Raw genomic sequence first — 18,412 nt, forward strand, 5'->3', positions numbered from 1 at the left:
GGCGGGGCGAGAGCGGCGCGGGGCGCGGGCAGCGCAAGAGGAAAAGGCGGGGCGAGGGGCGGGGGCGGGGGGCGGGGGCGAGGGGCGGGGAAAGGGCGGGGAAAGGGCGGGGTCCTACTCAAACCGCGCGAGAGGAAGGGGTGGGGTGGGCGCGCAACCGTTAGCGGTCCTGCTTTAAGAACTGTCGGCGATGTGGTGGTCCCCCGGCCTCAGTCTCCCTGGGTCGAAATCCGCGTGACCCGGCCTTCTTTTGTGCGCTCGCCCCCTTCGCCGGCGCAGTCACCGCGCGGGGCGGCCGCCCGTGAGGTAGCTACCACGGCTTGTGACAACGAATAAAGCTCCGGACAGCGGCGTCCTCAGCGACAGCTGGGCGGGCGGCTCCGGCCAGGAGGGGCGGCCTGTGCGCTACCGGGAGGAGTGAGCGGCGGAGGCGACCTCCCGCCCAGCACCAGCCGCCCTGCAGGCACGACATGAGCCTAGTCCGGCACACGCGGAATGCTCCTTGAGCCCCTTCTCCGGCTGTTACCTCCGGGGGACGGTTGCGGCCACACCGACACGTATTTTCCAAATAAATCATTGTTTAGTCTTGCGGCGGCGGGGCCGAACACGCTAACTTATTTTTAATTTTCTCAACAAGCCTTTACCCAGCAGTCATCCAGTGAAACAGCTTGGTAAGAGTTTCAAGGGAGCATCCGCTGGGTTAGGAAGTCTCGGACTGAGGAGCTCGTGGAAGCCGGCGTTTGCAGCGTCCCTCCTCAAAACCTCTGAAGATTGTTGCGTCTTCCCGTAACTACCTGTGTGCCCAGAACCCCATTCAAGGAACGTCTTGGTCCAGCGATGCAAATAACTGACGTTTCAAGGTTTTATTTCTATTACTAGATGGCCTGGTTTCTCCCCAGCAGCCCGGAGCTGCTCAGTAGTCACTAAAGTGGATCCCCTAGTGCACGCCCTCCTCTCTCCTCTTCCAGCCCATCCGAGTGCTTTTGTTGAATAAGAAGCCATCAAATGTCATTACTTCTGCAAGTGCAACTCCTGGGTCAGAGGAGGAAGGGAGGAAGAGCAGTCTAAGTTTTCTGAACAGCCAGTTGCCTTAGTAATTATATCCATGGGGAACAATTAACAGTCCCTGCAGATGTTCACCCTCCCCATCTGTGATCTGAGGACATGGATGCTGGAGGGTCTGTCCCTGGAGTGACCAGATTCACTCAGCTTTCCTTGGAAGAAATGCTGCCCTCTACCTTCCTTCATGGGAATGGATTTTTATGTCTTTTTCATTAGTCTCAGGGATTTCCTCTTTAACCAATGAAAACTAAAATTTCAGTCTGCTACCATTGGTGGGGGGAGGAGTGGCAGGGTGTCCTCTCCACTCTGAGATATCTTACTCTTGACTGAGACGTGAAAAAGATTGGGAACAGACCAAACCTCAGTGGCCTGCTGAGCCTGGTGAAAAGTGATAGGAGCTGAGGGGTGATTTGTCAGACATAGTCTCTTGTCTCCCACTAGGGGGGGTTCTTGCTTCAGGCAGTCAAAATCCCAGGGGCTTTTTCTAGGAAAGAGCTAGCTTCTCTAAGTTTTACTGGGTAGAATTAAGGCACCTGTACTTAAGGCAAAAAAAGCACGACCTCATCCATTTGGTAGGCACAAAGAAAACAAAGACCCACTTAGATCAAGAAATAGTTCCGATTCTTACTAGGCTGAGTGGTAACAGTAACTGATCTTGGGCAAGTGCCTCTCTGTGACCTCTCTGTGCCTCAGTCTCATCTTGAAAATAGGGATAACGGTGGTACCTCCTGCATGGGAGTGTTTGTGAGTTAACACATGTAAAGTGCCTAGAACAGTTCTTAACACAATATTTGTTGGCTAACACTAGCCTTGATACTGGGTGGGTCCCTTTTATTATGTCACATGGGTTGGGGGGTGAAGTACACTATTATTTTGACCCAGTGGAACCAAATGTAGACTTAAATTGCTGACCAAGACCCGTTTATATTTATAGCTGGAAGAGCCTATATTGTCCTCATAATAGTATAGAAGAAATCAAGTTAGGAGAGAGAGGCAGCAGCGAATGAAGACTATTAAAGAAAAGAAGAAGGAACATCAAAGACTGAGGTAGAGTAGGTGACATAAGGGAGTTTGGGAGAAATTGTCCAAAGGCCTGTGGTATATGCTACGCCGTGTGGCCTTGAGGACTGAGGTTGGGGAGTATGGAGGCACACACCAGTGGTCCCCTGGAAACTGCCCAGTCACCTATGCTCCCAGGACTGTCCCTAGTAATGAAGTGCTGGCTCTGGAGCCCTAATGCCTAGATGCATATGCTGGCTCTAAGGCTTGCTAACTTAGGTGACCTGGGCCAGGTTTCTTCACTTCTTTATGCCTCAGTTTCCTCATCTGGAAAATGTGCATCATAATAACACCCAGTTTTAGATCCTTCTGTGGATTCTTGCTTACTGACAAGAATAGTGCTTCACAATAGGAAATTCGCACTCAACTTTAGTATCATTTTTTTTTTGATGTTTTGTGAGCATGGTACCACCAGAGATTCAGAGTATGTGGCAGAACAAACAGTAAAAGAGTAAAAGCGGGTTTGCTCTTAAATTCATTCAGTCTACACAGGCAGCACAGCCAATGGGAACAGAAAGAAAGTACAATCTCACATAATTCAAATAACTTGGTACAGTTTGTGCTTTCAAAAAATGCAATAAAAAAAGAAACCAATGTCTTAGCCTTTTGATATTTTGGCCCTGCATCAGATTTGTGGAGGCATTTTGAGGGAAATGATACAATGGTAGTCAACAGGATGTTTAAAGACAACCTTGTACTTCTTCCTTCTCTTGTATAGAAAATCTGCCAAGACGAGGGTAACCCAAAGGAAGCCATCTTCAGGGCCTGGTAAGAAAGACTGGAGGTTCTGTTCAGCCACTGCCTTCTGCCCTCAGCAAAGGCCACCTGTGTAGGGCGGCAACAAACTTGCTTCTCTGTCCTACTTCCCAGATTCTCTAAGATCCTGAAGAACTCCGGGTCCTTGAGGTTTGAAATGTTTCACCCAAAGTTCAAGAAACAAGTGAATTAAAGCCACTTGAGACAAAAGTATACAAAGTGTGCAGTTATATCCAATTCCTTCAAAAGTGGCCAAAATGTATAACTGATACCATGTAACACTTCATCCCTACCTCCATCCTTGTCAAAATGTCCTCTTCCTCATACTGCACTCCTCCTTGTATTTAGAGAGATGGTTATACTCCCAAATTGAATTCTTAACATTCTCTCTTCCAGTTTGCCGGTTATGCCTCCAAGAACCCGGGGATCCTGAAAAACTGGGGGAATTTCTTCAGAAAGACAATCTCAGCGTGCATTATTTTTGTCTTGTGAGTATAAGGTTCCCTTTGTTTTCCGTGGTTTTTTTTTTTTTACGTTATTTATTTTTGAGAGAGAGACAGACAGAGTGCATGTGGGGGAAGGTTAGAGAGAGAAGGAGACACAGAACCCAAAGCAGGTTCCAGGCTCCATCCGAGATGTCAGCACAAAGCGTGATGCGGGGCTTGAAACCACAAGTCGTGAGATTATGACCTGAGCCAAAGTGGGATGCTTAACTAATGAGCCACCCAGGTGCCCCAATAGCTTTTTTTTTTTTTTAAAACCTAGTTTTTAGAGGCTCCTGGGTGGCTTAGTTGGTTAAGCTTCCGACTTTGGCTCAGGTCATGATCTTGCAGTTCTTGAGTTTGAGCCCCATGTTGAGCTCCAAGTTGAGCCCAAAGTCAAGCTCTTGTGCCAACAGCTTAGAACCTGAAGCCTGCTTCGGATTTTGTGTCTCCCTCTCTCTCTGCCTCCCCCATTTGCGCCCTGTCTCTCTTTCTCTCCCTCCCCCCCCAAAAATAAATAAACATTAAAAATGTTTTTAAACCTAGCTTTTAAAAATTAATATACATACCTGGTATAAAATCCTGACAGTATAAAGTATGTACAGTTAAACAGTTCATTCTCAAACAGTATTCCCAATACTTTTCAAAACAGTATTCCAAATCTTTTCCCCTCTCCCCAGAAGCACATGGTATCAACAGTCCTTCAAGCTTTAACACTATGCTTCAATTTTTAACACTATCCTTATTTTTATCAGCTATAATTTGCTATATACGTTATATATAGTATACTATACTATAGAATGTACCCATTTTTAAGTGTACAATTTGATGAGTTTTTATAAGCTCTTATATTATGGGGATATAATGTATATCCTGATCTAAACACTGCCCCAATCAAAGTAAGTTTTTCCATCACCCCAGATGTTTTCCTCCTCCACTCTTCTAGTCAATCCCCTTAGAGATCATCACCGTTCTGATTTATAGATTGCTTTTGCCTTTTATTATACTTTATATAAATGGAATCATACAACAGTTAAACTTTTGTGTCTGGCTTCTTCTGCTCAATGCAGTGTTTTGGAGATTAACCCCTGTCATTGCATGTATTGGTAGCTTGTGCCTTTTTGTTGCCTAATGGTATTCTTTTCTATGAATATTTTATAATTGGCTTTTTTATCCATCTGCTGATGGACATTTGAATTGTTTCCATTTGGGGGCCTATTATGAATACAGTGGCGATGAATATTCCTGTACAAGTGTTTTTGTGAACGCACATTTTCACTTCTCTTGGGCAAATGCCTAGGAGTGGAGTTACTGGTTGTATACTAACTGCATGTTTAACTTTATGTGAAGTTGCCGAATCACTTTTCAAAGTGATTGTACCCGATTACACTCCCACTAGCAATTTCTGAGAGTTCCAGTTGCACAGCATTCTTGCAGTTCTTGCAGAACTTGATATGATCCATCTTTTCCATGTTAGCCGTTCTATTAGGTGTGTATTGGGATCTAATGGTAGTTTTAATTTGCATTTCTCTGTTGACTTAAGATGTTGAGCTTCTCTTTGTGTGCTTACTGGCCATTCACTTATGTTCTTTTGTGAAGTGTCTGACCAAATATTTTTCCTTTGTAAAAGTAGGGCTATTTTGTCTTATCAAGTTATAACAGTTTTTAAACATATTCTGGATATAAATCCTTTTTCAGGTATGTGTGTGGTTTGTCACTATTTTCTCCAAGTTCGTGGCTTGCCTTTTCATTTTCTTAATGGTGTCTTTTGAAAAACAAATGTTTTTAATTTTGATGAAGTTCAGTTTATCAGTTTGTTTTTCTTTTATGGTTAGTGTGTGTCCCAAGAAATCTTTGCCTACTCATTGAAGTACCTTGGTGTGTTTGTCAAAATCAATTGACTGTATATCTTTGGATCTGGATGATTTATTTTATGTCATTGATCCATGGATTATCCTCACAACAGTATTGCATTGTCTTGATCATTGTGGCTTTAGAGTGTCTTGAAATAAGTTCTATAAGTTCTACAGTCTTTTTAAGACTGTTCTGGCTATCAAGTCCTCTTCCATGTAAATCTATATTTAGCTTGTCAGTTTTTCCTTTAAAAAGAAAAAAAGCCTGTTGGGATTGAGATTGGGGTTGCATTGAATTTATAGATCAATTTGGGAAGAATTGACAAATAATATTGGATCTTCCAATCTGTGGATGTCATATATTTCCCCACTTATTTGGGCCTTTTTAATTTTATCTCAGCAATTCTTTTTATTTGTTATTTATTTTTTTATTCAGCAATGTTTTTTTAGTGAAGTCTTGCACACCTCTTATTAAATGAATGCCTAAATATTTTATGACTTTCATTGTATTATAAATCATATTTAAGATTTTCAGTTTCAAGTTCGCTATTGGCATATATAAATACAGTTTATTTTGTATGTTGTTTTTGTATCCTGCAAGCTTGTTAAGTTCACTTGTTCAGTAGTTGCTTTTATTTTTAATTTTTTTGGTAAATGCCTTAGGATTTCCTGTGTACACAATCATGTAGTGTGAATAAAGGCAGTTCTACTTCTTCATTTCCAATCTTTAAATTATTTTAATTCTCCTTCCCTTATTATACTAGCTAGGACTTTCAATCTAGTGTTGAATAGGAGTTACGTGTGTGCATGTCCTTGTGTTATTCCCAGCATCCTATTTTTCAACACTAAAATATGTTAGCTATAGGCTTTTAATCAGATTTTATTTATTTATTGTTTGCTGAGAATGTCATAAATGTGTGTTGAATTTTGTCAGATGCTTTGCATCTGTTGAGATCATTTTTCTCCTTTATTTTGTTAATGTGGTTTTTTACATCAATTGAATTTTTTAATGTTAAACTAACCTTGCATTTGTGGTATAAACCCTGCTTGATCATGATGTGTTATCCTTTTTATATGGTACTGGATTCAATTTTTTAATTTTTTTTAATGTTTTATTTATTTTTGAGAGAGAGAGAGAGTGAGCAAGGGAGGGTCAGAGAGAGAGACACACACAGAATCTGAAGACAGGCTCCAGGCTCTGACCTAGCTGTCAGCACAGAGCCCAACACGGGGCTCGAACCCACAAACCATGAGATCATGACCTGAGCCAAAGTCGGATGCTCAACTGACTGAGCCACCCAGGCGCCCTGGATTCAGTTTGTTAATATTTTGTTTCCTTTTTCACACCTATACTTAAGAGAAAGATTGGTCTGTGATTTTCCTCTCTTGTAAGTCCTGTCTGGTTTAGATGCCAGATCTTGGTTAATCTCAATGCCTTTACAAGCATACATATTTTCAACATAAAAATAAACATACTATACACAGTATTTCGTATTTTGCTTGTTTTTTAATCTCTTCATACTTATGAAGATCCTTCCACATGGAACATACTGATCTAGTTTTTTCTTTTTAATAGCTAATTGGCATTCCATGGTATGGGGGATTGGAGTATTAAAACAAATCGCTCTTAAAGAACATTTGACTATTTCTAATCCTCTGCTGTTGATTTTTCTTTTTATAGAAATAGTAGGTGCTCATTATAGAAAATATTAATAATAGAAGATAACAAATCACTCATACAGTCCTAAAGCCCTGAGGTAATTAGTGTTAAATAGATAGGTTTTAAGCCTAATTGGGAACATAAATCTATAATTCAAGCATCCTCAAGTCATCTAGCCTTGTAGGGTCACCCTTCTATAATGTCAGAATAAAATGACCTGAGCCCCCATTACACATTACCTGTAATTGCTGCAGGCAGTCCACTGCCCTTCTCAATATTTTTGAGAGATTCTTGGGGTGAGGCTGGGGTGCTGACATTTTTTCAATGTACATACACATAACAGTCTATGGGTACATTAACAGTTTTTTTCTTTTTTTCCCTTGATTTCCCATCCTAGAATCTGCCCTTGGGGCTTTTCAGAAACAAAAGTCCCATTAAAGTGTGTTTTTAAAGAAAAGTTTAATTCCTTCCCTTCCCCAATAGGCTAAAATGACTATAGTCAGATTTTAAAGCCCTGTTTCCCTTCCTGTAGAGAATACACTCTGAGAAGAGCATATTCTGTACCAAGGGGCAGTGCAGTGGGTGGGCTGAGGGTGTGAATGTAGCTCTGCTGCCTCTTTGCTGTGTGACCCCAGCCATGTCACTTACCATCCTGTATCTCAGTGGGTTCCTCTGTAAGAAGACCACAATAGTATCTGTATCAGGGTTGTAGTGAACATAAAATGAGTCGAGGGAGCATTTTGCCAAAGGGCTCAGCACACCAAAGCAATGCTCAGTAAGTGAGAGGCAGTGTAGCACAAAGGTATGTAAAGGCCCAGGTTCTGGAGTCCTGTGACCTTGAGTAGGTCACATAATCTCCCCTATAAAATGGGATGATGGAAGTACCTACCTTTTGATGTAGTTACAAGAATTAAATGAGTTAGTATTTGAAAAGCACCTAGAGCACCCAACACATTACACAGTTAATGCTGTGTAAGCCTTTGTGAAGTAAATTATCCTGTAAATGCATATACACTGTATATCCTGTCCAGCTCTCTCTATACCCTGTCATCCTCCTCACCGCATTGCACTGTTTCACTGATCAATGTTGACAGCTTGCTTCTACTGCTCCCCCAGATCCTATCTAGCAAGCTGCCTCAGAGAGGCCAGTCCAACAGAGGTTTCCATGGATTCCTGCCTGAAGACATCAAAAAGGAGGTAGCCCGGGCTTCTAGGAAGGTTAGAATCCCCCAATATGGGGTCCTGGGCCTGGGGGTAGGCCTCTTCCCATACCTCTCAGATCGTCCCTGTTTCTGTTCTTTTCCCTAGCTGCTAGTTTAGAGGCAGAGGACTCCTGGATTTCCCAACTGGTCCTCCTCTTAAATTGCATGTTTCTCTGGGGTGTAGTATCCTAAGTGAGGAGAGAGAGCAACATCCTGGGAAAACACTTGAAGTGCAAGTTCAAGGTGCCCTCAGAGCTTTCAGGTCAACTGTGAAAAGGGAATGGCTTTTGCTTCATAGAATTTCCACTCCGTAGAGTGATGTGCCACAGAATGTCTGTCTGTCTTTCTTGGGGCCCTGAGCACTGCCTGGGATCTCATTTGCAGATCTGCTTTGTGTGCAAGAAAAAGGGAGCTGCCATCAACTGCCAGGAGGATCAATGTGTCAGAAACTTCCATTTTCCTTGTGGCCAAGAAAGGGGTTGCCTTTCACAATTTTTTGGAGAGTACAAGTGAGTGACGAAGGGGAAGAGTCAGGCTGCCCTTTCGCAAGTTGCTCTTAATTAGCCACTAATGAAATCAGAGTCCAGTTCTCACGGGCCTGTTTTGATTCACTGGTGAATCTGTCCCACCATCAATAATGAGAAACAGTGTGTTGGCTTGGTGATTTCACAGGGGTTACTTCTTGCCTCCCACCCCCTTCTTAAATTACAAACAGCTGGGGTTCTTAGACAGCTGCTCGGAGCTAAGCGGGCCTTTCAGGAACAGGAGGTGCGGAGATGGTCCCGGGAGTTTTGTTCAGTGGGGGAACAGCTGTGAGGAGGCATGTGGGCTGTTCCTCCCCCTGCTTCTCCTCCCACGAGCATGGAGGTTCACTGCGCATCGGGCCTGGGTGGTTACCCTCCCTAGGCCCGGCCGCTGGAAGACAGCATCAATGACAAGCCAAGTAAGTCTGTTTACTCTGCTACAGATCTTTTTGTGGAAAACATCGCCCAACACAGGACATCCAGCAGGGGAAGGCAGGGGAGGAAAGCTGTGTCTTATGTTGTGAAGACTTATCGCAAGCAAGTGTTGAAAACATCCAGAGTCCATGTTGTAGTCAAACTATCTACCACCGCAAGTGCATACAGGTGTGGCTTTCTCTGCCTTGAGGACCTTCCACATTTTCTCTAGTTCAGAGCACCTTGGGAAGAATCAGACAATCTCGGCTTCCCGTGCCCATCTTGGAGGCCTGTGTGCAGGGTTGGCTTCAGGCAGTCAGAGGAAAGTCAGCCCAGTCTCTCATCACCCATGACCTGTAAGACCTCGTTCATGATAACATTTAGACTGAACAAAATCCTTAGGTTGGCTAGAGCAAATGAGTTTAACCTAGAATGAGTCAAGCAGCCTCAAAATCAGTCTTGCTTCCTGGGATGGAAGGAAAAGGACCCCAAATAGGTCAGCACTGCCAAGCCCCACAGCCAGAGATGACAGCTGAGCCACTCCTGGGAGCTTTCTTGAGTTGAACTTGGTCTCTTGTCTGATACCTAGATTTGCACCCCTCACACTAGCTTACCCATAGCCCTTCAGTGGAAATCTCCAGTCAACCTCTTCTAGCAACATCCTCTTGAGGGTTGGGGTGGAGAGGAGGTGATCAAAAATGGTGCTTTTAATGTTTTTTTAATTCTTTTTTTTTTTTGAGAGAGAGAGAGTATGTGTGAATTGGGGAGAGGCAGCACAGAATGTGAAACAGGCTCCAGGCTCTGAGCGCTCAGCACAGAGCCTGATGCGGGACTCGAACCCACAAATCATGAGATCATGACCTGAGCTGAAGTTGGACACTCAACCGCCTGAGCCACCCAGGTGCCCAAAAATGGTGCTTTTATAAACACAATGCTTTTCCATGTTTCTCTTACAGAAATATGCCCACACATCAGCAAAGCATTTCTTCAAATGTCCACAGTGTAACAATCGAGAAGAGTTTCCTCAAGAAATGCTAAGAATGGGAATTCATATTCCAGACAGGTAGTAGAAACTCTTTTTTTTTAAATGTTTTATTTATTTTTGAGAGAGAGAGACAGCATGAGCAGAGGAGGGTCAGAGAGAGAGAGGGAGACACAGAATCTGAAGACAGGCTCCAGGCTCTGTGCTGACAGCTCAGCGGGGCTTGAACCCACAAACTGCGAGATCATGACCTGAGCTGAAGCCGGACGCTCAACTGACTGAGCCACCCAGGCGCCCCAGTAGTGGAAACTCTTAAGGCAGGAAATGAGCCAGGGAGTGGGTTGCCTAGATTTCTAGAGAGGAGGTGAGTGTAAGGGTTGTTCAGAAAATGAAGGAGCAGCCCACGCCTTTGTATATGGGAAAGAGAGAAGGAATGGAAGGAGGGCTTTTCAGTTATAAAAAGAAAAGCAGGGGGGAACCATGGGGATTGGGGTAGGCATGTTCCTGAAAAGGGTACTTGGAGATCAGAATTCCCTGGTGGGTTGGTTCGAATTCCAATGGGGAACTACGGAACCCCCATATTCCACTCATCCTGCCTCAACCCTCTCCCACTGCCAGGCTGCTCAGCCCATCGTGTTTAAAATATTCAGGCAGCCTGTTGCACTCTTTTCCTATGCTAGCTCGAGTTCTTTCTAGTTCCTTCCAGGTTTCACCACCAATTATGTGCCCCTTACTCAGTGTTTCTTCTCACACTAGAGATGCTGCCTGGGAACTCGAGCCAGGGGCTTTCTCGGAGTTGTATCAGCGCTACCAACATTGTGATGCCCCCGTCTGTCTGTATGAAGGAGGCAGAGACAGCTTTGAGGACGAAGGGTAGGGAAAGGCTCCTGGCTAGAAAGATCTCTCATTGGTGCCATCGTAGGGTTAGCTGTTATTGGCACAGTTATTAGGAGCAAGAAACTCGCTCTTATCTGCAGACCTTAGGGTTAACTCAGGTCCCATTCTCGACCAGCCCAGGACTCACACTGGCACAAGTGGACAGGTCCCTTTGGGGGTCTGCTCCTCCTTGTGCCCAGAGCAGAAACCCTCAATCCAAGTCTTTCCCAAATCCACCTTTTCAGTGTCTGTGCCCGACTGCAGGGTCCGGGGCTTGGCACTCAGCCACGTGTGGGTCACAGGTGAAATGTATGGTGAAAACTGCCTGGCAAGCCCTCAGCCAAGGCCTGGCCCCTAGCTAGCCTCCTGAGAGTGATGTGTGGTATTTGTCTCCGCGCCCCTTGGCTCTTCCTGCAGGAGGTGGTGCCTCGTTCTGTGTGCTACATGCGGGTCCCACGGGACCCACAGGGACTGTTCCTCCCTTAGAGCCAGGAGTAAGAAATGGGAGTGTGAGGAGTGTGCACCTTCTGCTGAAGCCACAGGTGGGACCGGAGGGATGGTCTGGTCTAAGAACTGAGGTACAGGTGGGGCACTTGTGGTGCCTGGGAAAGGGGGAGGGCTTGCCACCAGATGGGGACTCGCAGTTGGCACCTTCTGTTTGGGAAGGAAAGTGGCTAGCGAGGGGCTTAAGGACCTGAGCCGGAGAGGCAGAGGGTTGAGTCTTCCTCTCCCACCTTTCTTTCACCACAGATCACACACCTGAAAACTCAGGTGCCATCCCTTGCTGCAGCAGCACCTTCCACTCCGGGGGGCGTTTCTGCAGAGACACCAACCTGGAAGAGAATCCAGGCCCTTCTTGCACTGATTGGCCAGGACCTTCCTTTCTAGAAAGACCAGAGACCTCTGGTGGCAGGAGGGGCCACTCCTGGCAGTCCAAGGGTGTCAGAATCACTAAAAGCAGCAAAAAATCCAAGTAACAGCTTCTGAGTAGCTGCTGCTAAGCACATTTGGCTATGAAGCTATGCTTCTCCAGCAGGTTTTGGGGAGGGGCCCTTTGGGACTGTGAGACAAAGAAAGCGGGCCAGCAGTGAGAGTATGAACCAAGGAAAGAGCAGTCCCAGGGGAGATGCCAGTCTCAGAACACGTCAGTGGTTACAAGAGCGTCTCTGCTCTTTCTGCCTCCTCCCCAGAGAGCCCTCTTCTCCCACCCTGGTCTGGTTCTCATATGCCTCTTCTTACTTCACCCACGTTTGTTATTATGCAAATAAAGGTTTTCTCTCCATTGGTGTCTCCTCATAAATTCACTCTGGACTTTATCTAGCATTTGGAGGAATCCAGAGGAAAGAGCGAAGAAATAGAAAACGCATGCTTCCAATCTATAAAATGGGGTGCATAAATGTAGAATTCTCAGCTTAGAGCATAGACCTGTTGCTTTGGAGGGAAGCAGTTTGCAGGGAAATCAACTTTACGGGTGGGGACAGAGCTTTCATCATTGCACAAATAAACACAGGCTCCCATCAGGGAGGTGAGCCTGTCAAGGAGTTTACACTAGGCTGAGAATGGGCCACCGTTGCAAGACGTGGGATCCTGGGCCCCAGCAGGGCAGGGGCTGCCGTGCCCACACTGGGTGGAAGCACTGTGTTCACTCAGGGAGTGCAGTCGCCAATGTGCCCGCACTGAAATCTCGCTACCCAGTGGCTTGGGCATTTCTGTCTCGGGTGAGGGAGCTATGCCAGGTCAGCCGCCTTAGACAAGGCAGCTGGGAATCTGGCAGAAGATCTTGGGAGAAACTGAAGAGAACCTATCTCACATTTGTTTGTTTTTAATGATTTTGTGGTATTTAGATTAGTGGGGGAAACTCAGGACCTTTGCCAGATACTCAGTTCTCAGGGTCTCGCTGACTCGTCCCCAATGGCGGAGGACTGGGTTCTCAGTTCAGATGTTGCTGACCCCTGGGGACTTACATCCTTGGTGTTCACAGTGATCACTTTCAGATTTGACCAGATTCACTTGGAATCACATGGGGTGTGGGATGAGGTGTTTGTCATTTTGTTATTAAAGCATATAGGTAAGGTAATACAGAATTTTAAAAGCCTTGAGAAGAACTAAAAGGAAAGTACTATATATGAAAAATAGCTTCTTGAATTACCCTTCCCTACCCTTATCCCGTTCCCTAAAGGCAACTACCTTCCATTTTTTTAGTCATTTCTTGATTTATTAATCTTACATATTACTGACTCCCTGTTTTGTAGCAGAAGGATCTAGCACCTTTAAAGCCTTCCCATTTTCATTCTCTCCATCTTTTATAATTCCATCACAATCTTTGTTAAATTAACCTTCGGTGTTTACATGAGTAACCTTCAGTTTACCTATTATGACTTTGTAAATGCTCTGTACTTCTGAGCTAGGATTATTCTTCCTCTCTTGGACATTGGTTCTTTCTTGAAATGAATACCTCTTTGTTTTTTGCTCAATTTGCTATGTACCTATGACTAATTCTTCCTAAACGTTCTACATGACAATTACCTCAAAATACAATTTCCCTTATAGGCCAGATATCAGGTCACTATTAGCTGCCCTTCTTTTCTGGAAGTCCTGCCTCCTAGAGCCGCTTCCTGAGCCGGTGCTCACGGGGCCTACCGCACAGCTAACACCCTAGGGCTGCCCATGACTGTGCCTTTTTTCTTCCTTTTCTCTCTGGTGATTTTGATAACTCAGTATTGTACTACCTGAACTGGGCTTCCAAGGACACCTTGTCAGAGCTCTGCGAGTGACAAGGGAGTTTTTAAATTGTGGATTCTCATTTCAAAAACAAATTATATTTTACCTATTTTAAAGACTCAATTCTTGTAATTCACAACTGAAAGATACTTTTAAGATTAAGACTTTAGTTTCTTAATTTAGAATTTCTACAACTTGGGTCACCAGGCATATTCTCAAATATCTTGGGTAATATCTTTCCCTTTAAAAAAAATCTACTTGTGGGGCACCTGGGTGGCTCAGTCAGTTAAGTGTCTGACTCTTGATTTTCGCTCAGGTCATGATCTCACGGTTGTGGGATTGAGCCCCATGTTGGGCTCTGCACTGGGCATGGAGCCTGCTTAAGATTCTCTTTCTCCCTCTCCCTCTTCCTCTGCCCCTTCCCGACTCTCACTTTCTTGAAAAGTAAAAATTTTTTAAAAATCTACTTATATACTTGTATACTACTCAAGTGTGAGAGGTACCATCTTAACTGTAAGTAGTGAGCCTCTAATATTGCTTTCTGGGCTTTAGCTGCAGTGGGCAGGAAATAGAGCTTATGGTGAGATGGGGGATGGGATGCTTCTGTCACCCAGACATTCAGCTCCCTGAACTCTTATGGGTACCTAGCATGTTCTTATGGGAACAGCACATGTGCACGCGCGCACACATGCACACACACACACACACCTATTAACTATTTCTTCATCTCTATGCCTTTACTTTCCATTTATATTAATAGCCAATACCATTCTTGTGGGCTGGAAAGCCCCCAACTTTGAAATGTTGTAGTCTTCATCTGGGCCTAATTAGTCATTCTCCACTAAATAACAGGGATTTTTTTCTTTTTTTTTAATGTTTTTATTTATTTTTGATACAGAGAGAGACTGAGCATGAGAGGGGGAGGGGCAGAGAGAGAAGGAGACACAGAACAGGAAGCAGGCTCCAGGCTCTGAGCTAGCTGTCAGCACAGAGCCTGACGCGGGGCTCGAACCCACGAACGTGAGATCTGACCTGAGCTGAAGTCGGAGGCTTAACCGACTGAGCCACCCAGGCGCCCCCAGGGATTTTTTTCTTAAATAAACTCTTAGTTTAGGATAGTTTTAGATTTACAAAAAAAGTGTGAAGATAGTACAAGGAGTCCCCAAATATCCCAAACCCAGTTTACCCCATCATTACCATCTTAAATCAATATGGTACATTGTCACAATTAATGAGCCAATATATTATTATCAACAAAAACCCAAAGTTTATTTAGATTTTCTTAGTTTTTTAAAAAAATTTTTAATGCTTTTTATTTATTTTTGAGAGACAGAGAGAGACAGTGCGAGCAGGGGAGGGTCAGAGAGAGAGGGAGATACAGAATCTGAAATAGGCTCCAGGCTCTGAGCTAGCTGTCAGCACAGAGCCCAACGCGGGTCTCGAACCCACGAACCGTGAGATCTGACCTGAGCCGAAGCCAGATGCTTAACCAACTGAGCCACCCAGGTGCCCCTAGATTTCCTTAGTTTTTAACTGATGTCTCTTTTCTGTCCCAGGACTCCATCCAGGACAACCACATTGCACTGAGGCATCATGTCTCCTTAGGTTCCTCTTGGCCATAACAGTTTGTCAGAGTTCCTTGTTTTTGATGACCTTGACAGTTTTGAGGAGTACTGGTCAGGTATTTCGAGAGCCCTCTGTTGGGATTTGCCTGATGTTTTTCTCATGATTACACCAGGATTATGGGCCTGGCAGAGGGAGACCTCACAGGTACAGTGCTGTTAGCATCACATCATATCTGAGTTTCATACTATCAACAAGTCTTCTACTGCTGACGGTGACCCTGATCATCTGGTTGAGGAGTTTTGTCAGGTTTCTCCAGTGTAAAGTTACTTCTTTTCCTCCCATTCCAGACTGTGCCTTTTGGAAGGAAGTTACTCTGTGTAGCCCACAATTAATGAGCGAGGATTTATGCCCCCTCCCTCCCTGAAGACAGAATATCTAATCATTTGGAATTTTTCTGCATAGGAGATTTACCTATTCTCTCCTATTTATTTATTTATTTATTTATTTATTTATTTATTTATTCAGTCATTTGTTTATATTAGTCTAGACTTAGAGATATGTATACTATACTCTGAGTTATAATCCAATACTACTTTATTTATTTGGTTGCTCAAATTATTCTAGCTTCGGCCACTGCGAGTTCCTGTGTCCTTTTCACATATCCCCATTATTGTGTGTGGTTTGTTTTTTTTTTCTCTTGTTGTTTTTCTGAGCACTTCTTTACTTTTGGGCACTACAAGATGCACCAGGCTCATCTTGTATGTATTAGATATATATTTTCTCAAGTGGTGCATCTTTTAGAAATAATTACTGTTTTATAACTTAGGTCCTAAAACAAATAGTTCAGTTGGGGAGGGTAGAAATAGATATTACATAGAAATTCTCCAAAGCACCTTTTCTACTTTCTAATTCTTACCTTTGTAGGAACCATAAACTAGGGCCAGAAATCCCACAACTTCCTCCTATTTCCCTTTATCTTCAATTACCCTTTTTCTTGTCAATTTCAGTGTTTTACAAATGTTTGCATTCCTCTATCCCAATTGCCAGGGCTCAGCTCAGACCCCTGTGCCTCAGGGGACTGCAGCAAAAGCCTTCTCTCTTCATGGGTTCCTATGTCTGCTTGCTTTGATGACACATCTGCTCCTTTCCCTTCTGCTAATTGCCACAAAACATCTGCTAGCTCTTTACTTAGACTGGCTCTGCTGAGATTGGCATCCAAGACCTTCCACAAATATGGCCCTACTCCTCTACATCTCCCTGGACACCCCACCCACAGGCACTCTGCCCTGGAACCCTGGCGCTGAGCATGAAGTCTGCAGTCTGGAGAGCCATAACTTTTAGCCTCAGCCTGTTGAACCCAGCCTAAGGGCCATTTCTTCACCCTTAGGCACTCTCACTGGTCTCTGCTTATACTCCTATTAGAGCTACCACCATTCTTCACCTCATCCTACAGTTGTGGATCTATCTCTGCCACTGGATTGGAAGCCCCCTAAAGGCAGGGACCTCTCTGTCTTGTTAACCTTTCTCCCCGCCGGTGTCTAGCTCTGAACCCCACATTCAGAGGCAGTTTGACGTCTACTAACTTGATACGAGTGCTTATACCTTGTATTCTTAAGCCTGTTGTTTTACTGCCAAACACCAGAGGGCACTGTCAGCATATTGAGGAAGAAGGTTCTAACTCCTTAGAGCTAGAAGGTTGAAAAAGGTTCTAACTCCTTAGAGTTGGAAGGTTGCTTCTATTCTAGGCTTATATAGGACTTGCTGCTCTTCATTCGTTCTAAATACATCCATTTGCATTTATTCATGAGGTATGCTCCTGTTGGGTTTTGAGGTTAGTATAAAAGTTACTAACAACACTTCTATCCCAGGGCAAAGCTCAGACAGGTCTGCCTTCATGGTCTGTCCAGACCCAAAGTGACCATCCTAATTCCAGCTGCCCTCTTCCTACCTCCAAAAAATGAGGACTGCCAGTCCCAAGGGACATGGGTGAAACAGTTCTGTTCTTCTGACCCACCTTCCTCACACATAACACACCCAGGTGTGCGCGCGCGCACACACACACACACACACACACACACACACACATTAAGGTCTTCCTCTAGTTAGTGACATCAATGGCTCTAACCTATGGACCAGGCCTGAGGTCACTATGAGAAATAGCATCTCCATTGGCCCTGCCCCCAGGGACCCTATGTTAGCTCCTGTATGCTCCCAGGCTGGAGGTGAGTTGCAGCATCTTTGGGGCCCCCAGGCATGAGAAGTTTCCCTACTAAGCCAGGACAATCCCAGGGGGGTCTGTGATTTGGAAGGATCTCATGCTTTGTACATTTTTTTCCCCAAAAAGCAAAGTGGCAATTGGAGGCCATAAACCAAAAAGTTGATCTTTTTCAGAAACCAAAAATCAAAAACCTTGTTCTAGCTTCTCTGTGGCAAATCACCTCTAGTATGTGCAACAGCATGAGGCCCACATGGAAGGAGAGAGGCCCAGGGCTCCTCCCCCTAGTCTTTGGTGTAAACTTGTTCCTTGACCCTTGAGGTTTCTTGCAAGGACCTCTGATAAACAGGAAGGCATCTGCGACATCAATGTCCATCCCCCTCAGAGCATCTGAGACCTGTCTGAGCCATCAAAGCCATCCCCAGCCCCCAGGAGCATTGTGGAGGGGACTCCAGCCTCACCAAAAACAATTCCCCATTGTGTTCCCCTCCTTGAAAATCGGGAATTTGTAAACAGGCCCTTACATTTAGGTAGGTCCTGCCCTGTCTTTGTGCTGGTGTGTTGTTTTTTCTTCCCTAAACAATGTCCTTTCCAGCAGGCCTAGCCGTTCACACCATTGTCTGAGACCCTTGGACTACAGGAAACAGCACCAGATTTTTATCAGCTAGGGGTGGGGGGCAGTATGAACCGATGAGGTCACATCCATAAAGCAAGTTTCTGGTCTGCCACATCATTCTTCTGTACCTTTATCTGTGAGTGCAGAGCCCCCCTTGTCCTCCTAACTGGCCAACCTGGGCTTTGAGTGTTCCTGCCTCCCTAGTTCCCTCCATTTGATGACAGACAGGCCTCTGTTGATTCATTTTGGAACCCTTGCCAGCCCACAACTGACCCCTTGTCCTGGTCTTTCTTCTCTGCCCAAGGGCATGCTTATGAAAGTGAAACACGCCCTGTTGGGATGGATTAAGGTGCACTCCAGTCATCTTCCTCCCTGGGGGAAAGTGGTCAAGACTGGTCACCTAAATCCCCCTCAGCTGAGTCCC

The 18,412-nt window shown here is 44.8% G+C and overlaps 1 protein-coding gene across 4 annotated transcripts; it reads left to right on the top strand.

Annotated features, from left to right (window-relative positions):
• The first annotated feature begins 151 nt into the window (after positions 1–151).
• PHF7 (PHD finger protein 7) lies at positions 152–12,152 on the top strand. 4 transcript variants are annotated; one of them, XM_029919055.1, is made up of 11 exons: positions 152–860; positions 1,997–2,109; positions 2,840–2,889; positions 3,274–3,365; positions 7,989–8,090; positions 8,459–8,583; positions 9,042–9,201; positions 9,969–10,075; positions 10,751–10,867; positions 11,288–11,412; positions 11,621–12,152. In XM_029919055.1, exons 2-11 carry the CDS (start codon positions 2,066–2,068, stop codon positions 11,845–11,847), a joined length of 1,149 nt encoding a protein of 382 aa, XP_029774915.1. In that variant the 5' UTR covers positions 152–860; positions 1,997–2,065; the 3' UTR covers positions 11,848–12,152. The 4 variants fall into 4 exon arrangements, with proteins under 4 accessions (XP_029774915.1, XP_029774919.1, XP_029774917.1 ...); XM_029919059.1 differs by having other exon boundaries at positions 7,989–8,069; XM_029919057.1 differs by having other exon boundaries at positions 152–819.
• The last annotated feature ends 6,260 nt before the right edge of the window (positions 12,153–18,412 follow it).

The sequence above is a fragment of the Suricata suricatta genome, chromosome 12, assembly GCF_006229205.1.
Source record: "Suricata suricatta isolate VVHF042 chromosome 12, meerkat_22Aug2017_6uvM2_HiC, whole genome shotgun sequence".
Taxonomy (NCBI): Eukaryota; Metazoa; Chordata; class Mammalia; order Carnivora; family Herpestidae; genus Suricata; species Suricata suricatta.